The sequence below is a fragment of the Chiloscyllium punctatum genome, chromosome 49 (genome assembly GCF_047496795.1).
Source record: "Chiloscyllium punctatum isolate Juve2018m chromosome 49, sChiPun1.3, whole genome shotgun sequence".
Classification (NCBI taxonomy): domain Eukaryota; kingdom Metazoa; phylum Chordata; class Chondrichthyes; order Orectolobiformes; family Hemiscylliidae; genus Chiloscyllium; species Chiloscyllium punctatum.
Genome location: NC_092787.1, coordinates 39,018,312 through 39,042,974, shown reverse-complemented (window position 1 = coordinate 39,042,974; position 24,663 = coordinate 39,018,312). Strand labels below are relative to the sequence as shown.

Below are 24,663 nucleotides of genomic sequence, written 5' to 3'. Positions count from 1 at the left end.
TCCCCCCTCCTCCCCGTCCTAATCTCCCTCTCTCCCGGGTCACATCCCCTCGAAACATCTGATTTAAAGTGGTGCCCAGCACACATGCGCTGCTGTCAGCAAACACAGCCTAGAAATTCAAAGGTTTCTATTAAATCACCCTCCTCCTTTTAAATTCCAGTGAATATCATCCTAACTGATGCAGTGTCTCTTCATACCTAAGTCCTGCCCCCCCTCCCCCCCACCCCCCCAGGATCAGTCTAATAAAGCTCCATTACATACCTGCCATAGCCAGAATATCCTCCTCAGGTTAGGCAACCAAATCACCCCAGGGTGTGGTCTCACCAAGACCTTGTACAATTTACAGCAGCACATCCCTGCTCCTATACTCGAACCCTCTCGCTGTGAAGGCCAACTTAACCACTTACCTTCTTCCACAGCCTGCCGATCCTGCATACTGACTCTCAGGGACAGGCTGAACGAGGACACCAAGGCCTCATTGCATCTCCCCCCCCTTTCCCAACCTATTGACATTCAGATAATAATTTACCTTCCTGTTTTGGCGAACCACATCATACTTCATCGGCTATGCACTTGCTCACTCACTCAACCTGTCCAGGTTACACTGTGCACCCTCCTCACAGCTCACCCCCTCACCCAGCTAAATCATTAATACAGATTGTGAATAGCTGAACTCCAAGCACTGATCCTGTGGTATCCCACTTGTTACTGCTTTCCACTTGGAAAAATATTCATTTATTCCTGCTTTGTCTCCTGTCTGTCCATCTCTGTCCATGTCAGTACACTACCCCAATCCCTTACATTCTTATATACACGCAGATCTCTGATGTAGGAAAAATACCAAGCCTGACATGTTCCGTTCTCTGGATGTTCCACCAAGCTGTGAGATTGGAAATTAGCAGCCAAAACGACAGAGATGTTTCTGCCTCTGACTGCTGCTTTCAAAAGCCATGTTCCCCACACCGTACCGCACAGGAAAGGGGCTGTGTTTGTCTGGGATCTGAGAAAATGACCATGCTCAGAATCCTAGACACAGGTCATTGGGCCCATCATTGATGTGCTGCCACTTCTGTAGAGTCATCACCCCATCTCTTGCTCTTTCCCTCCACCCCTGCGTGCTTACCTTCCTGAGTATTTATCCAATTCACTTTATGATGTTATTGTTGGAAACTGCTTGAAGATGGTTGTGTGTTCAGGAACCTGGAGGAACAGGAACTGTGGGACACAATTCTTAAAAGAGATTCAGGAGCAGACAGACCTGGGTGTTTATGAACATAACTGCCCGAAGAAACAACAGATGACATGGTGAGCCCGAGGTCTGATGTTGAACTGAGCTGTACCTGGCAATGCAGGTGATGTCAAAAGGGAGCTAGGGAACTACAGCTCTATTAACTGAAAGATCAGTCCCCACACTGTTCCAGCTTTCTCGTAAGACACAGGGCAATGAATGTGCATTTTAGGGGCTTAGCCCTTTCTCATCATTTCACATTCAATGGTGCAAAAGGACTCCAGGGCCCAGACACACAAGTAGAACACCCAATCACACCTCTCCTAGCAAACCATGTGGGTGGCACAGTGGGTAGCACTGCTGCCTCACAGCGCCAGAGACCCGGGTTCAATTCCCACCTCAGGCGACTGACTGTGTGGAGTTTGCACATTCTCCCTGTGTCTGTGTGGGTTTCCTCCGGGGGCTCCGGTTTCCTCCCACAGTCCAAAGATGTGCAGGTCAGGTGAATTGGGCCATGCTAAATTGCCCATAGTGTGAGGTAAGGGGTAAATGTAGGGGGTATGAGTCTGTGTGGGTTGCGCTTCGGCGGGTTGGTGTGGACTTGTTGGGCCGAAGGGCCTGTTTCCACACTGTAAGTAATCTAAATTGCATCAGAGCAAAGCATCCAATCAGATCTGGAGGCAATGGCTTTGTGGTATTCTTGCTGAACTGTTAATTCAGGGACCTATCTGATGTTCTGGGGACCTGGGTTCAAATGGTGGACTTTGAATTCATTTTTAGAAGTCTGCAATTAGGAGTCTAATAGTGACCATGAATCTATTGTTGATTCTGAGAAAAAAAAAACCCATTTGGTTCACTAAAGGGAAGGAAATTGCCAGCCTTACCTGGTCTGGTGTGGTGTGGTCTGGTCTGTCTGTATGTGACTCCAGGCCCACAGCAATGTGGTTAAGTCTTAACTGCCCTCTGGGCAATTAGGGATGGGCAATAAATACTGGCTCAGGCAGAGACACCCTCATCCCAAAGCAAACCATCCAATCAGATCCCTAGCAATCCATCCAATTGCATCCACACCAAATTATCCAATCACATTCCTAACAAACCATAAAATCTGATCCATAGTAAACCATCCAATCAGATATCTCGCAGACCAGCAATCACATTTGTATGAAATATTCAACCACAACCTCCCAAACTCAGATAAATCAGAGAAACAAGTTCAGAGGAACAATCCTGGAGAGTGACAGAACCAGAGTAAACCAGACAGAGGTATAAGTGGGGTCAGAGTAGGAGGGAATGCAATCATGTTGGAATTCAATTCACAATCGCTGTTGGTGAACATGCAGGCAGTCAACATGCTGAGATGTTGGAGGGGTCTTGTGGTACCTCCCACCTGCCATCCCTCCAGCCCCACCCCCACCCCCTCTCTTTATCTCTCAGCCCTCTTCCCTCTCCACGTTCCTGATGAAGGGCTTATGCCCAAAACGTCGACTCTCCTGCTCCTTGGATACTGCCTGACCTGATGTGCTTTTCCAGCACCACACTGTCGACTCAGATCTCCAGCATCTGCAGTGCTCACTTTCTCCATCTTGAGCTGCAGTGACAGTGTCCCTACCTGTAAAACAGGAGGCCTGGATTCAAGACCCACCTGCTCCAGAAGTGTGTAATAGAACCTCTGAACAGACCGATTAGGGGAAAAATAAATATTTTTAAATCCTTTATTGGTCAGAATATTGAGTACAGGAGTTGGGAGGTCATGTTGCGGCTGTACAGGACATTGGTTAGGCCACTGTTGGAATATTGCATGCAATTCTGGTCTCCTTCCTATCGGAAAGATGTTGTGAAACTTGAAAAGGTTCAGAAAAGATTTACAAGGATATTGCCAGGGTTGGAGGATTTGAGCTACAGGGAGACGCTGAACAGGGTGGGGCTGTTTTCCCTGGAACATCGGAGGCTGAGGGGTGACCTTATAGAGGGTTACAAAATTATGAGGGGCATGGATAGGATAAATAGGCAAAGTCTTTTCCCTGGGGTGGGGGAGTCCAGAACTAGAAGGCATAGGGTTAGGGTGAGAGGGAAAAGATATAAAAGAGACCTAAGGGGCAACTTTTTCACACAGAGGGGGGTACGTGTATGGAATGAGCTGCCAGAGGAAGTGGTGGAGGCTGGTACAATTGCAACATTTAAGAGGCATTTGGATGGATATATGAATAGGAAGGGTTTGGAGGGATATGGGCCGGGTGCTGGCAGGTGGGACTAGATTGGGTTGGGATATCTGGTCGGCATGGACGGGTTGGACCGAAGGGTCTGTTTCCATGCTGTACATCTCTATGACTCTCAGTCAGGTCATGTGACGACTATGGTCAACATGCTAAACTGAATACAGGACACTTGGCACAGACAGAAATGTGCTGGGAATTCCAGGAAAAAGAGAGAGATGCTAATGGCCTTTATTAACTGTGCGTGGATCCATCAGTTGGATGAATAATCGTTTTTTTTTCCAAAGTCAGCAGTTTATTGCCACTGTCGGCTCTTTAGTGAGCACCAATTTCAGTAAATGGACCCAGTAACCTGATTCGAAAGGCTGCTGTACGTACAGTCGATAAGTCACAGGAACTCAGATAAAAATGCATCCCAGGAGACTGAGGGAAGTGAGTACGGAGACTGCAGAGACATTGGCAATAATCCTCCAGTCTTCCCTCACCTCACAGGTGGTGCCAGAGGACAGGAGAACTGCAAACATGCCATCCTTGTTCAGAACAGGGATGTAAGGATCAGCCGAGAACCTGCAGCCCCATCAATTTCAACACGTCACGGGAAAGTTCCGGATATGGCCATCCCAGACAAAGTCTACAGTTTTTGGATAGATGTGGACACGTTAATGAAAGTCAGCATGGGTTTGTTAAGGGCAAGTTGGGCTTTACTAAATTTGGAAGAAGTAACAGAGAGGGGCGATGAGGGTAATGCATTATCCATCAGCTTCCAAAAGGTATTTGATAAAATGCCATATAACAGGCTTGTCAGTAAAGTTAAAGCCCGTGGAATGGAAGGAGCTGAAAGCATGGGTATGGAGTTGGCCGAGTGACAGTAAACAGAGCAGCGGTAAATCATTCATTGGTTGGTAATGGGAATCCTGCTTTCCATATCTACATGGATAACTTCGACCTGGGCATGGGTTCAAAATCTAGGGATGATGTGAAACATGCAAGTATTCTGCCAGAACATCAAAAGGATACAGACAATTGGACGAAATAGGAGGGACAGATACATTAGAATGCAGAGAAACAGGACATGACACATTAGGAGGAAGACCACAGACAATAAAAAATAAAGGACACAATTCTTAAAAGAGATTCAGGAGCAGACAGACCTGGGTGTTTATGAACATAACTGAGTGAAAGGCAGGGCAGGTTCAGGCATGTGGTTAAATCGGCATGCAGGATCCTGGGCTTTCTGAAGCACACATTAGAAAAACATAGAAGCCATGGGGGAACTTATTAATCAGAGCTTCAGCCTCAGCTGAAGTACCTGTCCAGTTCTAGGCACTGCATGTTGGAATTGAGTTGAAACGATTAGTGAGAGAGAATGCAGACGAGACCAAGGAACAATGGTTCCAGGGATGGAGGACATTTAGTGATGGGGATCAACAGGACAGATATTGGAGAAGAGAGGAGTGAAGGAGATTTGATTGAGATGTTCAAAATCAGGAGGTGCGTCAGGTGGGTCAGGTCTGGGACGTGTTCCCTGACAGTGAGCTGTATACAGTTACCCGGGTGGGTCAGGTCTGGGACGTGTTCCCTGACAGTGAGCTGTATACAGTTACCCGGGTGGGTCAGGTCTGGGACGTGTTCCCTGTCAGTGAGCTGTATACAGTTACCCAGGTGGGTCAGGTCTGGGACGTGTTCCCTGACAGTGAGCTGTATACAGTTACTCAGGTGGGTCAGGTCTGGGACTAGTTCCCTGACAGTGAGCTGTATACAGTTACCCGGGTGGGTCAGGTCTGGGACTAGTTCCCTGACAGTGAGCTGTATACAGTTACCCGGGTGGGTCAGGTCTGGGACGTGTTCCCTGACAGTGAGCTGTATACAGTTACCCGGGTGGGTCAGGTCTGGGACGTGTTCCCTGACAGTGAGCTGTATACAGTAACCCGGGTGGGTCAGGTCTCGGACGTGTTCCCTGACAGTGAGCTGTATACAGTTACCCAGGTGGGTCAGGTCTGGGACGTGTTCCCTGTCAGTGAGCTGTATACAGTTACCCGGGTGGGTCAGGTCTCGGACGTGTTCCCTGTCAGTGAGCTGTATACAGTTACCCGGGTCGGTCAGGTCTGGGACTAGTTCCCTGACAGTGAGCTGTATACAGTTACCCGGGTGGGTCAGGTCTGGGACGTGTTCCCTGTCAGTGAGCTGTGTACAGTTACCCAGGTGGGTCAGGTCTGGGACTAGTTCCCTGACAGTGAGCTGTATACACTTACCCAGGTGGGTCAGGTCTGGGACGTGTTCCCTGTCAGTGAGCTGTATACAGTTACCCAGGTGGGTCAGGTCTGGGACGTGTTCCCTGTCAGTGAGCTGTATACAGTTACCCAGGTGGGTCAGGTCTGGGACTAGTTCCCTGACAGTGAGCTGTGTACAGTTACCCAGGTGGGTCAGGTCTGGGACGTGTTCCCTGACAGTGAGCTGTATACACTTACCCAGGTGGGTCAGGTCTGGGACTAGTTCCCTGACAGTGAGCTGTATACAGTTACCCGGGTGGGTCAGGTCTGGGACGTGTTCCCTGTCAGTGAGCTGTATACAGTTACCCGGGTGGGTCAGGTCTGGGACGTGTTCCCTGTCAGTGAGCTGTATACAGTTACCCAGGTGGGTCAGGTCTGGGACGTGTTCCCTGACAGTGAGCTGTATACAGTTACCCGGGTGGGTCAGGTCTGGGACGTGTTCCCTGACAGTGAGCTGTATACAGTTACCCGGGTGGGTCAGGTCTGGGACGTGTTCCCTGTCAGTGAGCTGTATACAGTTACCCAGGTGGGTCAGGTCTGGGACGTGTTCCCTGACAGTGAGCTGTATACAGTTACCCAGGTGGGTCAGGTCTGGGACGTGTTCCCTGTCAGTGAGCTGTATACAGTTACCCAGGTGGGTCAGGTCTGGGACGTGTTCCCTGACAGTGAGCTGTATACAGTTACCCAGGTGGGTCAGGTCTGGGACTAGTTCCCTGACAGTGAGCTGTATACACTTACCCAGGTGGGTCAGGTCTGGGACGTGTTCCCTGTCAGTGAGCTGTATACAGTTACCCAGGTGGGTCAGGTCTGGGACGTGTTCCCTGACAGTGAGCTGTATACAGTTACCCGGGTGGGTCAGGTCTGGGACTAGTTCCCTGACAGTGAGCTGTATACAGTTACCCAGGTGGGTCAGGTCTGGGACTAGTTCCCTGACAGTGAGCTGTATACAGTTACCCAGGTGGGTCAGGTCTGGGACTAGTTCCCTGACAGTGAGCTGTATACACTTACCCAGGTGGGTCAGGTCTGGGACGTGTTCCCTGACAGTGAGCTGTATACAGTTACCCAGGTGGGTCAGGTCTGGGACGTGTTCCCTGACAGTGAGCTGTATACAGTTACCCGGGTGGGTCAGGTCTGGGACTAGTTCCCTGACAGTGAGCTGTATACAGTTACCCAGGTGGGTCAGGTCTGGGACGTGTTCCCTGACAGTGAGCTGTATACAGTTACCCAGGTGGGTCAGGTCTGGGACGTGTTCCCTGACAGTGAGCTGTATACAGTTACCCAGGTGGGTCAGGTCTGGGACGTGTTCCCTGACAGTGAGCTGTATACAGTTACCCAGGTGGGTCAGGTCTGGGACGTGTTCCCTGTCAGTGAGCTGTATACAGTTACCCGGGTGGGTCAGGTCTCGGACGTGTTCCCTGTCAGTGAGCTGTATACAGTTACCCGGGTGGGTCAGGTCTGGGACGTGTTCCCTGACAGTGAGCTGTATACAGTTACCGAGGTGGGTCAGGTCTGGGACGTGTTCCCTGACAGTGAGCTGTATACAGTTACCGAGGTGGGTCAGGTCTGGGACGTGTTCCCTGACAGTGAGCTGTATACAGTTACCGAGGTGGGTCAGGTCTGGGACGTGTTCCCTGACAGTGAGCTGTATACAGTTACCCAGGTGGGTCAGGTCTGGGACGTGTTCCCTGACAGTGAGCTGTATACAGTTACCCGGGTGGGTCAGGTCTGGGACGTGTTCCCTGTCAGTGAGCTGTATACAGTTACCCGGGTGGGTCAGGTCTGGGACGTGTTCCCTGACAGTGAGCTGTATACAGTTACCGAGGTGGGTCAGGTCTGGGACGTGTTCCCTGACAGTGAGCTGTATACAGTTACCCAGGTGGGTCAGGTCTGGGACGTGTTCCCTGTCAGTGAGCTGTATACAGTTACCCGGGTGGGTCAGGTCTGGGACGTGTTCCCTGACAGTGAGCTGTATACAGTTACCCAGGTGGGTCAGGTCTGGGACGTGTTCCCTGACAGTGAGCTGTATACAGTTACCCAGGTGGGTCAGGTCTGGGACGTGTTCCCTGACAGTGAGCTGTATACAGTTACCCGGGTGGGTCAGGTCTGGGACGTGTTCCCTGACAGTGAGCTGTATACAGTTACCCGGGTGGGTCAGGTCTGGGACGTGTTCCCTGACAGTGAGCTGTATACAGTTACCCAGGTGGGTCAGGTCTGGGACGTGTTCCCTGTCAGTGAGCTGTATACAGTTACCCAGGTCGGTCAGGTCTGGGACGTGTTCCCTGACAGTGAGCTGTATACAGTTACCCAGGTGGGTCAGGTCTGGGACGTGTTCCCTGTCAGTGAGCTGTATACAGTTACTCAGGTGGGTCAGGTCTGGGACGTGTTCCCTGTCAGTGAGCTGTGTACAGTTACCCAGGTGGGTCAGGTCTGGGACGTGTTCCCTGTCAGTGAGCTGTATACAGTTACTCAGGTGGGTCAGGTCTGGGACGTGTTCCCTGTCAGTGAGCTGTATACAGTTACCCGGGTGGGTCAGGTCTGGGACGTGTTCCCTGACAGTGAGCTGTATACAGTTACCCGGGTGGGTCAGGTCTGGGACGTGTTCCCTGACAGTGAGCTGTATACAGTTACCCAGGTGGGTCAGGTCTGGGACGTGTTCCCTGTCAGTGAGCTGTATACAGTTACTCAGGTGGGTCAGGTCTGGGACGTGTTCCCTGTCAGTGAGCTGTGTACAGTTACCCGGGTGGGTCAGGTCTGGGACGTGTTCCCTGACAGTGAGCTGTATACAGTTACCCAGGTGGGTCAGGTCTGGGACGTGTTCCCTGTCAGTGAGCTGTATACAGTTACCCAGGTGGGTCAGGTCTGGGACGTGTTCCCTGTCAGTGAGCTGTATACAGTTACCCGGGTGGGTCAGGTCTGGGACGTGTTCCCTGACAGTGAGCTGTATACAGTTACCCGGGTGGGTCAGGTCTGGGACTAGTTCCCTGACAGTGAGCTGTATACAGTTACCCGGGTGGGTCAGGTCTGGGACGTGTTCCCTGTCAGTGAGCTGTATACAGTTACCCAGGTGGGTCAGGTCTGGGACGTGTTCCCTGACAGTGAGCTGTATACAGTTACCCAGGTGGGTCAGGTCTGGGACGTGTTCCCTGACAGTGAGCTGTATACAGTAACCCGGGTGGGTCAGGTCTGGGACGTGTTCCCTGACAGTGAGCTGTATACAGTTACCCGGGTGGGTCAGGTCTGGGACGTGTTCCCTGACAGTGAGCTGTATACAGTTACCCGGGTGGGTCAGGTCTGGGACAGTCTGGGAGATCGTCAGCGTGTGTAATTAGTTGAGGAACTCTTGCAGGGAGCCAGCAGCGATGTGAAGGATCAAATGGCCTCCTTCTGTGGTAAATTTTGTTTCCTAACATTTCAGAGCCTGTGGAAGTATGCAGTTACATCTGTGACACATACATCCAGTTTTCCTAGTACCAAGGCACAGCTTCCTGTCAATCCTTCGTTCAGCTGTCAGTCACAGAGCTCAGACTGCAGCAAGGTTTTGAACACACCCAGTTCCATCCCATAGTGAGACAATCAAAATCTGTAATAATATAACAGCCTTCACACTCTCAGGACAAAATCCGACCAGTTCAGTATTTTCTGAATGTAGGACTGAATGCTGTGGGGCAACTTGCAGCTATATTACTATATTGCACACAGACAGACATGGTGTAATGACCGGGCTCTGTTTGGTGATGTTGTTTGAGGGATGAATATTTATTGGGACACTGGGGAGAAATCCCTGGCTCTTCTCCAGCCACCTGAAACAGAGGATTGGGGCCTCAGACTAATGTTTTGTCTGAAAGACAGTCCCTGTGACTGTGTAGCACTTGCTCAGTGCTGCACTGTACTGGTAACCTGACCTAGTACTCAACTTCTGCAGCATGTCTTCAAGCCCTAACCTCTGACTCAAACAGCAAGCAGTTAACGCTTGATTCACAATGGGTATAAAGACAATGTAGGATTTATCTAGCACATTACCCTGCTCTCAGTTATGTGTTGAATATGCTCTTTCCCCGCTTGAGTTTGACAATTTGAAGCACTTTCCTTTTCTCTTCCAACAGTATGGCATCGTCATTGACGCTGGCTCCTCTCGCACCACCCTATATGTTTACAAATGGCCGGCTGGGAAAGAGAACGACACTGGCATTGTGAGTGAGCACAGCAAATGCAACGTTAAAGGTAAAAGACACCACACCAGCTAGGAGCAGCCAGTCACTCACTTGCTCTCTCTCTCTCTCTCTCTCTCTCTCTCTCTCTGAGGTTCCCACAGCACCATCCAGAGTGTTTCACCTATAGGACCAGCCAGGCCATTGTCAGTCTCTCTACAAACTCACCTTAGCCAAGAGGCCCCCTCATTCCGCAGGGTGAGCCCCAGACTCAGGCCAAAAGCACAGAGGGCCAGAACAGGGCTAGCTCACACCGACATTTTATCGCCAAGGTCAAGGGAAGAGGGCGTCAACTTTCAGAGGTGGGAGGAATGAGCCAAATGTAAATGTGGCGAGGGTGAGATTGAAGAGCAGATCAATGATATAGGAAAGGGCATGGGGGATAGACAGTTGTCGAGCACTGTCTATAGTCAGATACAAAATTAGGGCTGGGACAGTGTAGAGAGAACTTTACCCTGTAACCAACCTTTACCCTGTGCTGCCGCTGCCCTGAGAATGTTTGATGTGAACAGTGTAGAGGCAGTTTTACTCTGTATCTAACCCCGTGCTGTCCCTGTCCCTGGGAGTGTTTGATGGGGACATTGTAGAGGACCTTTACTCTGTATCTAGCCCCATGCTGTCCCTGTCCTGGGAGTGTTTGATGGAGGACAGTGTAGAGAGAGCTTTACTCTGTCTAACCCCATGCTGTCCCTGTCCTGGGAGTGTTTGATGAGGACAGTGTAGAGGTAGCTTTACTCTGTATCTAACCCCATGCTGTCCCTGTCCTGGGTATTTTTCCATGAAGATCAATATCTCTCTCTGTTACTAATGCAGCTGAGGTAAAGATACAATGGTACCAGCCCTGCTGTCTATCTACTGAGACCTTGGCTTGGCACTGTGCACCTTGGCTTATTTGACCTTGTGAAGGGAACAGGAATCTCTCCTGTGTTGAAGAATGGTGGAATAGTCTGGGGCCACTGAAGAGGGGTTTCCTGAGCTTGTTGCTGTGCCCCTGGGACATGGAGAAGAGGGGATTGTACATGAGGTAACCAGGCAGGGCACATTTCGGGGGGGGGGGGGGTGGATATGCGAATGCACTGACACCATATTCAATCTCGGGCTGTAGGTGCTGGGATTTCCAGTTACGCGTCCAACCTGTCGCAAGTTGGAAACAGTCTGAAGCCCTGTCTGGACGAAACTGTGAAAAGCATTCCCGCACATCGGCATGCGGAGACACCCCTCTACCTTGGTGCTACAGCTGGGATGCGCTTGTTGAAGTAAGTAATACCTGAGCCGGAGGTGGGGGGGGGGGGGGGGGGACATCATTGCTGTTTTCGAGGGCTCTTCTTCAAACTTCCTCACGGGCTATTGTCTGGTTTTCAGATATTAGGTTCTGACTGCCTCGGCAGGTACAGGTCAGGTATCCCTTCTCCATACATCAGAAAACCGAAGGCCTTGTCAGAAACAGACCTAAAAATGAGAGTGAACCCAAAACCTGTAACCATCATTTATCCAAAAAAACAATCAGTCTCAAGGTTTTCTTGGAATTCTCCAAGCAAATTAAAGTCGCAATATATTTTAAGAAACTGAATAATTTTCTGTACATCACAGGATTTAAATTAGTACAAGAATACAGGCAAAAGTTAACAAAAAGTTGTTTTTATCACAATAAGTGACCCACACTTCTACACATGAAAAACTATCACCCTGGGCACATGATAGAGAGCTCACAGCTAATGCATTTCCATTATATGAACACAAAATTAAAACATTTTAACCAGGTAACTGCTACATCTTTTATTGTATCTCAGAAATCAGTTTCTTATAAATGTAACTACTGAGAGTGTTTATCATTGCAGGATTCACTTCAATAGTATAACAGCTCCTGAATCCACACAACTTTAAACTTGTGATTCCACATTTACTTCTGAAGAATTAATTACCTGAGCGATTTGATGTTTTCTTCAATCGCAGGTAGTTGACTATTCTATTGTTGATCAGTTTGAAATGCTCTCTCTCTCTCTCTTTGGCTGGTTTGGACCTCCCTCTCTCCCATATGTCCTTCTAACTGACACAAACCTGATATCTCATTATTCCGGAGTGAACCATCCCCTCACTGGGCATGGCCCTGACAAGGGAGTCACCAAGGGAATGGTCTCTCCGAAACGCAGATAGGGGGTGGGGAGGGAAATATATCTCTGGGGGTGGGGTCTTGCGACAAGGACAGAACCTTCCACCCCCACCAACGTCCGTATACATCGTATCATCATCCGCCATTTCCGCCACCTATAAACGGACCCCACCACCAGGGATAGATTTCCCACCCGACTCCCATCTGCATTTTGGAGAGACCATTCACTCTGCGACTCCCTTGTCAGGTCCACAGCCCCCAACCAACCCACCCTTCCCTCCCGGCACCTTCACCCGGCCACCTCAAAAAGTGCAAAACGTACGCCCACACGTTCCCCCCTCAGCTCCATCCAAGGCCCCAAAGGATCCTTCCGCATCAGACAGAGACTTACCTGTACCTCCCAAAACCCACACTGACTTGTGTATCTGCTCGCTGTACCCCCAAAACCCACACTGATTGGTGTATCTGCTCACTGTCCCCCAATACCCACACTGACTGGTGTATCTGCTCACTGTCCCCCAATACCCACACTGACTCGTGTATCTGCTCACTGTCCACCCAATGCCCACACTGACTGGTGTATCTGCTCACTGTCTTCCCAATACACACACTGACTGGTGTATCTGCTCACTGTTCCCCCAATACCCACACTGACTGGTGTATCTGCTCACTGTTCCCCCAATGCCCACACTGACTGGTATATCTGCACACTGCCCCGACAGTGCACACACTGACTGGGGTATCTGCTCACTGTTCCCCCAATGCCCACACTGACTGGTGTATTTGCTCACTGTCTCCCTGCAATACTCACACTGACTGGTGTATCAACACACTCTCAGCCCAATACCCACACTGACTGGTGTATCTGCTCACTTTCCCCCCAAACCCCACACTGACCGGTGTATCTGCTCACTGTCCCTACAGTGACACACTGACTGGTGTATCTGCTCACTGTCCCCCCAATGCCCACAGTGATTGGTGTATCTGCTCACTGTCCCGCCCATACACACACTGATTGGTGTATCTGCTCACTGTCCCCCCAAACCCCACACTGACTGGTGTATCTGCTCACTGTCCCCACAGTGACACACTGACTGATGTATCTGCTCACTGTCCACCCAAACCCCACACTGACTGGTGTATCTGCTCACTGTCCCCACAGTGACACACTGACTGGTGTATCTGCTAACTGTTTCCCCCCAATACCCACAGTGACTGGTGTATCTGCTGACTCTCACCCCCAATACCCACACTGACTGGTGTATATGCTCACGTCGCCATGCAATACCCACACTGACTGGTGTATCTGCTCACTGTCGCCACGTAATGCGCACACTGACTGGTGTATCTTCTCAATGTCCCACCAATACCTACACTGACTGGTGTATCTGCTCACTGTCACCCCAGTGCCCACACTAACTGGTGTAACTGCTCTCTGTCCCCCCAATACCCACACTGACTGGTGTATCTGCTCACTGTCGCCACGTAATGCGCACACTGACTGGTGTATCTTCTCAATGTCCCACCAATACCTACACTGACTGGTGTATCTGCTCACTGTCACCCCAGTGCCCACACTGACTGGTGTAACTGCTCTCTGTCCCCCCAAACCCCACACTGACTGGTGTATCTGCTCACTGTCCCCACAGTGACACACTGACTGGTGTATCTGCTAACTGTTTCCCCCCAATACCCACAGTGACTGGTGTATCTGCTCACTGTCACCCCAGTGCCCACACTGACTGGTGTAACTGCTCTCTGTCCCCCCAAACCCCACACTGACTGGTGTATCTGCTCACTGTCCCCACAGTGACACACTGACTGGTGTATCTGCTAACTGTTTCCCCCCAATACCCACAGTGACTGGTGTATCTGCTGACTCTCACCCCCAATACCCACACTGACTGGTGTATATGCTCACGTCGCCATGCAATACCCACACTGACTGGTGTATCTGCTCACTGTACTTCCAATACCCACACTGACTGGTGTATCTGCTCACTGTCGCCACGTAATGCGCACACTGACTGGTGTATCTGCTCACTGTCACCCCAGTGCCCACACTGACTGGTGTAACTGCTCTCTGTCCCCCCAATACCCACACTGACTGGTGTATCTGCTCACTGTCACCCCATTGCCCACACTGACTGGTGTATCTGCTCACTGTCCCCCCAATACACACACTGACTGGTGTATCTGCTCACTGTCTCCCTGCAATACTCACACTGACTGGTGTATCAACACACTCTCAGCCCAATACCCACACTGACTGGTGTATCTGCTCACTGTCCCCCAATGCCCACACTGACTGGGGTATCTGCTCACTGTCCCACCAATGCCCACACTGACTTGTGCATCTGCTCACTGTCCCCCCAATACCCACACTGACTGGTGTATCTGCTCACTGTCCCCCAATGCCCACACTGACTTGTGCATCTGCTCACTGTCCCCCCAATACCCACACAGACTGGTGTATCTGCTCACTATCACCCCAGTGCCCACACTGACTGGTGTATCTGCTCACTGTCCCCCCAATACCCACACTGACTGGTGTGTCAACTCACCGTCCCCCCAACACCCACACTGTCTGGTGTATCTGCTCACTGTCCCCCTCTGAACACACTGACTGGTGTATCTGCTCAGTGTCGCCCTGCAATACCCACACTGACTGGCGTATCTGCTCACCGTCCCCCAATACCCACACTGACTGGAGTATCTGCTCACTGTCCCCCCAATACCCACACAGACTGGTGTATTAGCTCATTATCACCCCAGTGCCCACACTGACTGGTGTATCTGCTCACTGTCCCCCCAATACCCACACTGACTGGTGTATCTGCTCACTGTCCACCCAGTGCCCACATTGACTGGTGTATTTGCTCACTGCCCCCCATACCCGCACTGACTGGTGTATCAGCTCACTGTCCCCCCAATACCCACACTGACTGGTGTGTCAACTCACCGTCCCCCCAACACCCACACTGTCTGGTGTATCTGCTACCTGTCCCCCTCTGAACACACTGATTGGTGTATCTGCTCACTGTCCCCCCAATACCCACACTGATGGTGTATCTGCTCACTGTCCCCCATTGCCCACACTGACTGGTATGTGTGCTCACTGTCCCCCAGTGCCCACACTGACTGGTGTATCTCCTCACTGTCCCCTTAGTGCCCACACTGACTGGTGTATCTGCCCCTGGTCCCAAAAGCCACACTGACTTGTGTATCTCCTCACTGTCCCCCCAGTGCCCACACTGGCTGGTGAATCTACTCACTGTCTCCCCAATACCCACACTGACTGGTGTATCTGCTCACTGTCCCCCAGTGCCCAAACTGACTAATTTATCAGCTCACTGTCCCCCAGTGCCCACACTGACTGGTGTAACTGCTCACTGTCCCCACAATACCCACACAGACTGGTGTATTAGCTCACTATCACCCCAGTGCCCACACTGACTGGTGTATCTGCTCACTGTCTCCCTGCAATACTCACACGGACTGGTGTATCAACACACTCTCAGCCCAATACCCACACTGACTGGTGTATCTGCTCACTTTCCCCCCAAACCCCACACTGACCGGTGTATCTGCTCACTGTCCCTACAGTGACACACTGACTGGTGTATCTGCTCACTGTCCCCCCAATACCTACACTGACTGGTGTATCTACTCACTGTCCCCCCAATGTCCACACTGACTGGTGTATCTACTTACTGTCCCCAGTGCCCAAACTGACTGGTTTATCTGCTCACTGTTCCCCAGTGCCCACACTGACTGGTGTATCTGGTCACTGTCCCAACAGTGCACACACTGACTGGGGTATCTGCTCACTGTCCCACCAATGCCCACACTGACTTGTGCATCTGCTCACTGTCCCCCCAATACCCACACTGACTGTGTATCTGCTCACTGTCCCCCAATGCCCACACTAACTTGTGCATCTGCTCACTGTCTTCCCAATACCCACACTGACTGGTGTATCTGCTCACTGTTCCCCCAATACCCACATAGACTGGTGTATCTGCTCACTGTTCCCCCAATGCCCACACTGACTGGTATATCTGCACACTGCCCAGACAGTGCACACACTGACTGGGGTATCTGCTCACTGTTCCCCCAATGCCCACACTGACTGGTGTATCTGCTCACTGTCCCCCGAATACCCACACAGACTGGTGTATTAGCTCATTATCACCCCAGTGCCCACACTGACTGGTGTATCTGCTCACTGTCCCCCCAATACCCACACTGACTGGTGTATCTGCTCACTGTCCACCCAGTGCCCACATTGACTGGTGTATTTGCTCACTGCCCCCCATACCCGCACTGACTGGTGTATCAGCTCACTGTTCCCCCAATGCCTACACTGACTGGTGTAACTGCTCACTGTCCCCCCAATACCAACACTGACTGGTGTGTCAACTCACCGTCCCCCCAACACCCACACTGTCTGGTGTATCTGCTCACTGTCCCCCTCTGAACACACTGACTGGTGTATCTGCTCACTGTCACCCTGCAATACCCACACTGACTGGCGTATCTGCTCACTGCCCCACCAACACCCACACTGACTGGTGTATCTGCTCACTGTCCCCACAATATCCACACTGACTGCTGTATCTGCTCACTATCCCCCCAATGCCTACACTGACTGGCGTATCTGCTCACTGACCCCCCAATACCCACACTGACTTGTGTATCAACACACTCTCAGCCCAATACCCACACTGACTGGTGTATCTGCTCACTGTCCCCCAATGCCCACACTGACTGGTGTATCTGCTCACTGTCCACAAATGTCCACACTGACTGGCATATCTGCTCACTGTCCCCCCAATACCCACACTGATGGTGTATCTGCTCACTGTCCCCCAGTGCCCACACTGGCTGGTGAATCTACTCACTGTTCCCCAGTGCCCACACTGACTAGTTTATCAGCTCACTGTCCCCCCAATACCCACACAGACTGGTGTATTAGCTCACTATCACCCCAGTGCCCACACTGACTGGTGTATCTGCTCACTGTCTCCCTGCAATACTCACACGGACTGGTGTATCAACACACTCTCAGCCCAATACCCACACTGACTGGTGTATCTGCTCACTTTCCCCCCAAACCCCACACTGACCGGTGTATCTGCTCACTGTCCCCCCAATACCCACACTGACTGGTGTATCTGCTCACTGTTCCCCCAATGCCCACACAGACTGGTGTATCTACTCACTGTCCCCCCAATGTCCACACTGACTGGTGTATCTACTCACTGTCCCCCAGTGCCCAAACTGACTGGTTTATCTGCTCACTGTTCCCCAGTGCCTACACTGACTTGTGTATCTGGTCACTGTCCCAACAGTGCACTTTCTCCCCTAATACCACACTGACTGGTGTATCTGCTCACTGTCCACAAGTGTCCACACTGACTGTCATATCTGCTCACTGTCCCCCCAATACCCACACTGATGGTGTATCTGCTCACTGTTCCCCCAATGCCCACACAGACTGGTGTATCTGCTCACTGTCCCCCCAATACCCACACTGACTGGTGTATCTGCTCACTGTCCCCCAATGCCCACACTGACTTGTGCATCTGCTCACTGTCCCCCCAATACCCACACTGACTGGTGTATCTGCTCACTGTCCCCCGAATACCCACACAGACTGGTGTATTAGCTCATTATCACCCCAGTGCCCACACTGACTGGTGTACCTGCTCACTGTCCCCCCAATACCCACACTGACTGGTGTATCTGCTCACTGTCCACCCAGTGCCCACATTGACTGGTGTATTTGCTCACTGCCCCCCATACCTGCACTGACTGGTGTATCAGCTCACTGTTCCCCCAATGCCTACACTGACTGGTGTATCTGCTCACTGTCCCCCCAATACCCACACTGACTGGTGTGTCAACTCACCGTCCCCCCAACACCCACACTGTCTGGTGTATCTGCTCACTGTCCCCCTCTGAACACACTGACTGGTGTATCTGCTCACTGTCACCCCGCAATACCCACACTGACTGGCGTATCTGCTCACTGTCCCCCAGTGCCCACACTGACTGGTGTATCTGCTCACTGCCCCACCAACACCCACACTGACTGGTGTATCTGCTCACTGTCCCCCCAATATCCACACTGATTGGTGTATCTGCTCGCTATCCCCCCAATGCCTACACTGACTGGTGTATCTGCTCACTGACCCCCCAATACCCACACTGACTGGTGTATCTGCTCACTATCCCCCCAACACCCGAACTGACTGGGTATCTGCTCACTGTCCCCCAGTGCCCACACTGACTGGTGTATCTGCTCACTGTCCCCCAGTGCCCACACTGATTGGTGTATCTGCTCATTGACCCCCAGTGCCCACTCTGACTGGTGTATCTGCTTACTGTCCCTCAATACCCACACTGACTGGTGTGTCAACTCATTTTCCCCCCAATACTCACACTGACAGGTGTATCTGCTCACTATCCCCCCAATACCCCCACGAACTGGTGTATCTGCTCACTGCCCCCCAGTGTCCACACTGACTGGTGTGTCTCCTCACTGTCCCCCCATTGCCCACACTGACAGGTGTATCTGCTCACTGTCCCCCAATACCCACACGAACTGGTGTATCCACTCAATGTCTCCCCGCTATATCCACACTGACTGGTAGATCTTCTGACAGTCCCCCCAATATCCACACTGACTGGTGTATCTGCTCACTGTGCCCCAGTGCCCACACTGACTGGTGTATCTGCTCACTGTCCCCCCATTACCCACACTGACTTGTGTAACTGCTCACTGTCCCCCCATTACCCACACTGACTTGTGTAACTGCTCACTGTCCCCCCAATGCCCACACTGACAGGTGTATCTGCTCACTGTCCCCCAATACCCACACGAACTGGTGTATCCACTCAATGTCTCCCCGCTATATCCACACTGACTGGTAGATCTTCTGACAGTCCCCCCAATATCCACACTGACTGGTGTATCTGCTCACTGTGCCCCAGTGCCCACACTGACTGGTGTATCTGCTCACTGTCCCCCCATTACCCACACTGACTTGTGTAACTGCTCACTGTCCCCCCAATGCCCACACTAACTCGTGTATCTGCTCACTGTCCCCCCTATACCCACACTGATTGGTGTATCGGCTTACTGTTCCCCCAATGACCACACTGACTGGTGTATCTGCTCACTGCCCCTCCCCACCACCCCAAATGCCCACACTGACTGGTGTATCAGCTCACTGTTCCCCCAATGCACACACTGACTTATGTATCTACTCACTGTCCCGCCTATAACTGCACTGACTGCTGTATCTGCTCACTGTCCTCACAGTACCCACACTGACTGTGGTATCTGCTCACTGTTCCCCCAATACCAACACTGACTGGTGTATCTGCTCACTGTCCTCCCAATGCCCACACTGACTGGTCTGTCAAATCACTGTCCCCCCAATATCCACACTGACCGGTGTATCTGCTCACTGTCCCCACAATACCCATGCTGATTGGTGTATCTGCTCACTTTTCCCCCAATGCCCACCCAGATTGGTGTATCTGCTCACTGTCCCCCCAATGCCCACACTGACTGGTGTATCTGCTCACTGTCCCCCAATACCTGAAGAAGGGCTGATGACCGAAACGTCGATTCTCCTGTTCCTTGGATGCTGCCTGACCTGCTGTGCTTTTCCAGCAACACATTTTCAGCTCTGATCTCCAGCATCTGCAGTCCTTACTTTCTCCCCTAATACCACACTGACTGGTGTATCTGCTCACTGTCCCCCAGTGCCCACACTGACTGGTGTATCTGCTCACTATCTTCCCAATACCCACACTGATGGTGTATCTGCTCACTGTCCCCCTAGTGCCCACACTGACTGGTGTATCTGCCCCTGGTCCCAAAAGCCACACTGACTTGTGTATCTCCTCACTGTCCCTCCAGTGCCCACACTGGTTGGTGAATCTACTCACTGTCTCCCCAATACCCACACTGACTGGTGTATCTGCTCACTGTCCACCAGTGCCCAAACTGACTAGTTTATCTGCTCACTGTCCCCCAGTGCCCACACTGACTGGTGTAACTGATCACTGTCCCCCCAATACCCACACAGACTGGTGTATTAGCTCACTCTCACCCCAGTGCCCACACTGACTGGTGTAACTGATCACTGTCCCCCCAATACCCACACAGACTGGTGTATTAGCTCACTCTCACCCCAGTGCCCACACTGACTGGTGTATCTGTTCACTGTCCCCCCAATGCCCACACTGACTGGTGTATCTCCTCACTGACCCCCAGTGGCCAGACTGACTGGAGTATCTGCTTACTGTCCTCACAGTGCACACACTGATTGGTGTATCTGCTCACTGTTCCCCCAATGCCCACACTGACTGGTGTATCTGCTCACTGTCCCCCCAATGCCCTCACTGACTGGTGTATCTGCTCACTGTCCCCCCAATGCCCACATTGACTCATGTATCTGCTCATTGTACCCCCAATACCCACACTGACTGGTCTATCTGCTCACTGTCTCCCCAATACCCACACAGACTGGTGTATTAGTTCACTATCACCCCAGTGCCCACACTGACTGGTGTATCTTCTCACTGTCCCCCCAATACCCACACTGACTGGTGTATCTGTTCACTGTCCGCCCAGTGCCCACATTGACTGGTGTATTTGCTCACTGCCCCCGCATACCCGCACTGACTGGTGTATCAGCTCACTGTTCCCCCAATGCCTACACTGACTGGTGTCTCTGCTCACTGTCCCCCCAATACCCACACTGACTGGTGTGTCAACTCACTGTTCCCCCAACACCCACACTGTCTGGTGTATCTGCTCACTGTCCCCCACTGAACACACTGACTGGTGTATCTGCTCACTATCCCCCCAATACCCACACTGACTGGTGTATCTGCTCACTATCCCCCCAATGCCTACACTGACTGGTGTATCTGCTCACTGACCCCCCTATACCCACACTGACTGGTGTGTCAACTCACTGTCCCCCCAACACCCACACTGACTGGCGTATCTGCTGACTGTCCCCCAGTGCCCACACTGATTTGTGTATCTGCTCATTGTCCCCCAGTGCCCACTCTGACTGGTGTATGTGCTTATTGTCCCTCAATACCCACACTGACTGGTGTGTCAACTCATTTTCACCCCAATACCCACACTGACTGGTGTATCTGCTGACTGTCCCCCACTGAAGACACTGACAGGTGTAGCTGCTCACTGTCACCCCAATGCCCACACTGATTGGTGTATCTGCTCACTGTCCCCCAGTGCCCACACTGACTGGTGTATCTGCTCATTGTCCCCCAGTGCCCACGCTCACAGGTGTGTCTACTCATTGTCCCCAGTACCCCCACTGACTGGTGTATCTTCTCACTGTCCCCCCAATACCCACACGGACTGGTGTATCTGCTCACTGCCCCCCAGTGTCCACACTGACTGGTGTATCTCCTCACTGTCCCCCCAGTGCCCACACTGACAGGTGTATCTGCTCACTGCCCCCCAATGCCCACACTGACTGGTGTATCTCCTCACTGTCCCCCCAGTGCCCACACTGACAGGTGTATCTCCTCACTGTCCCCCCAGTGCCCACACTGACAGGTGTATCTGCTCACTGTCCCTCCAATACCCACACTGACTGGTCTATCTGCTCACTGTCTCCCCAATACCCACACAGACTGGTGTATTAGCTCACTATCACCCCAGTGCCCACACTGACTGGTGTATCTGCTCACTGTCCCCCCAATACCCACACTGACTGGTTTTTCTGCTCACTGTCCACCCAGTGCCCACATTGACTGGTGAATTTGCTCTCTGCCCCCCATACCCGCACTGACTGGTGTATCAGCTCACTGTTCCCCCAATGCCCACACTGACTGGTGTGTCAACTCACTGTCCCGCCAACACCCAAACTGTCTGGTGTATCTGCTCACTGTCCCCCACTGAACACACTGACTGGTGTATCTGCTCACTGTCCCCCCAATACCCACACTGACTGGTGTATCTGCTCACTATCCCCCCAATGTTTACACTGACTGGTGTATCTGCTCACTGCCCCACCAACACCCACACTGACTGGTGTATCTGCTCACTGTCCCCCCAACACCCGCACTGACTGGCGTATCTGCTGACTGTCCCCCAGTGCCCACACTGACTGGTGTATCTGCTCACTGTCCCCCAGTGCCCACACTGACTGGTGTATCTGCTCACTGTCCACCGAGTGCCCACATTGACTGGTCTATTTGCTCACTGTTCCCACAATACCCACACTGACTGGTGTATCTGCTCACTGCCCCCCCAATACCCACATTGACTGGTGTATCTGCTCACTGTGCCCCCATTCCCGCACTGACGAGTGTATCTGCTCACTGTCGCCCCGCAATACCCACACTGACTTGCGTATCTACTCACTGTCCCCCACTGCCTACACTGACTGGGGTATCTGCTCACTGTCCCCCCAATACCCACACTGGCTGGTGTATCTGCTCACTGTCCCCCCCAATGCCGACATTGACTGGAGTATCTGCTCACTGTTGCCCCGCAATACCAACACTGACTGGTGTATCTGTTCACTGATGCCCCAATGCCCACACTGACTGGTGTATCTGTTCACTGTCCCCTAGTGCCCACACAGACTGGTATATCTGCTCACTGTACCCCAGTGCCCAGACTGATTGGCGTTTCTGCTCACTGTCCACCGATTCCCCAAACTCACTGGTGTGTCAACTCACTTTCCCCCCAATACCCACACTCACTGGTGTATCTGCTCACTGTCCCACCAATACCCACACAGACTGGTGTATCTGCTCACTGTTCCCCTAATACCCACACTGACTGGTGTATCTGGTCACTGCCCACCCCTCCCCCTAAATGCCCACACTGACTAGTGTATCAGCTCACTGTTCTCCCAATGCACACACTGACTGGTGTATCTGCTCACTGTCCCGCCTATACCTGCACTGACTTGTGTATCTGCTCACTGCCACCAATGGCCACACTGACTGGTGTATCTGCTCACTGTCCCCCCAATACCCACACTTACTGGTGTATCTGCTCACTGTCCCCCCAATGCCCACACTGACTGGTCTGTCACATCACTGTCCCCTCAATACCCACACTGACTGGTGTATCTGCTCACTGTCCCCCAGTGCCCACACTGACTGGAGTATCTGCTCCCTGTTCCCCCAGTGCCCACACTGACTGGTGTATCTGCTCACTGTCCCCCAGTGTCCACACTGACTGGTGTATCTGGTTATTGCTCCCTGGATCATGGGCTCTTTATCTCCCAGATTTGAAAAAGAAACACTTTCTTGGTTTCACAAACTCTGCACTCATCATCAGCACAGGAGATAAACTGCCTCTTCAATTTTTCTTCAATTCTATTTATCGGATCAACTATTCCTGGATTGGTCACTTCAATGGGTACATTTTTCCTGCTCAGTGGTAGATCAGTGGGTGCTCAGTGGGGGATCAGTGGGAGATCAGTGGGAGATCAGTGGGGGATCAGTGGGGGATCAGTGGGGGATCAGTGGGGGATCAGAGGGGGATCAGTGGGAGATCAGTGGGAGATCAGTGGGGGATCAGTGGTGGATCAGTGGGGGATCAGTGGGAGATCAGTGGGAGATCAGTGGGGGATCAGTGGGTGCTCAGTGGGAGATCAGTGGGAGATCAGTGGGGGATCAGTGGGGGATCAGTGGGGGATCAGTGGGGGATCAGTGGGGGATCAGAGGGGGATCAGTGGGGGATCAGTGGGGGATCAGTGGGAGATCAGTGGGGGATCAGTGGGGGATCAGTGGGAGATCAGTGGGAGATCAGTGGGGGATCAGTGGGTGCTCAGTGGGAGATCAGTGGGGGATCAGTGGGGGATCAGTGGGGGATCAGAGGGGGATCAGTGGGGGATCAGTGGGGGATCAGTGGGAGATCAGAGGGGGATCAGTGGGGGATCAGTGGGGGATCAGTGGGGGATCAGTGGGTGCTCAGTGGGTGCTCAGTGGGGGATCAGTGGGAGATCAGTGGGAGATCCGTGGGGGATCAGTGGGTGCTCAGTGGGTGCTCAGTGGGGGATCAGTGGGGGATCAGTGGGGGATCAGTGGGAGATCAGTGGGAGATCAGTGGGGTATCAGTGGGGGATCAGTGGGAGATCAGTGGGGGATCAGTGGGAGATCAGTGGGAGATCAGTGGGGGATCAGAGGGAGATCAGTGGGGGATCAGTGGGGGATCAGTGGGGGATCAGTGGGGGATCAGTGGGAGATCAGTGAGGGATCAGAGGGAGATCAGTGGGGGATCAGTGGGGGATCAGTGGGGGATCAGTGGGAGATCAGTGGGGGATCAGAGGGAGATCAGTGGGGGATCAGTGGGGGATCAGTGGGGGATCAGTGGGGGATCAGTGGGGGATCAGTGGGAGATCAGTGGGGGATCCGTGGGGGATCAGTGGGGGATCAGTGGGGGATCAGTGGGAGATCAGTGGGGGATCAGAGGGGGATCAGTGGGGGATCAGTGGGGGATCAGTGGGGGATCAGTGGGTGCTCAGTGGGTGCTCAGTGGGGGATCAGTGGGGGATCAGTGGGGGATCCGTGGAGGATCCGTGGGGGATCAGTGGGTGATCAGTGGGAGATC

The 24,663-nt window shown here is 52.3% G+C and overlaps 1 protein-coding gene across 1 annotated transcript in view; it reads left to right on the top strand.

Annotated features, from left to right (window-relative positions):
* LOC140469601 (ectonucleoside triphosphate diphosphohydrolase 2-like) overlaps window positions 1-24,663 on the top strand; it is a 59,342-nt gene that overhangs the window by 14,787 nt on the left and 19,892 nt on the right. The window contains exons 2-3 of the mRNA XM_072566275.1: window positions 9,818-9,935; window positions 11,028-11,178. Coding sequence (XP_072422376.1) covers window positions 9,818-9,935; window positions 11,028-11,178 — 269 coding nt within the window. The remainder of the gene's footprint in view (window positions 1-9,817; window positions 9,936-11,027; window positions 11,179-24,663) is intronic.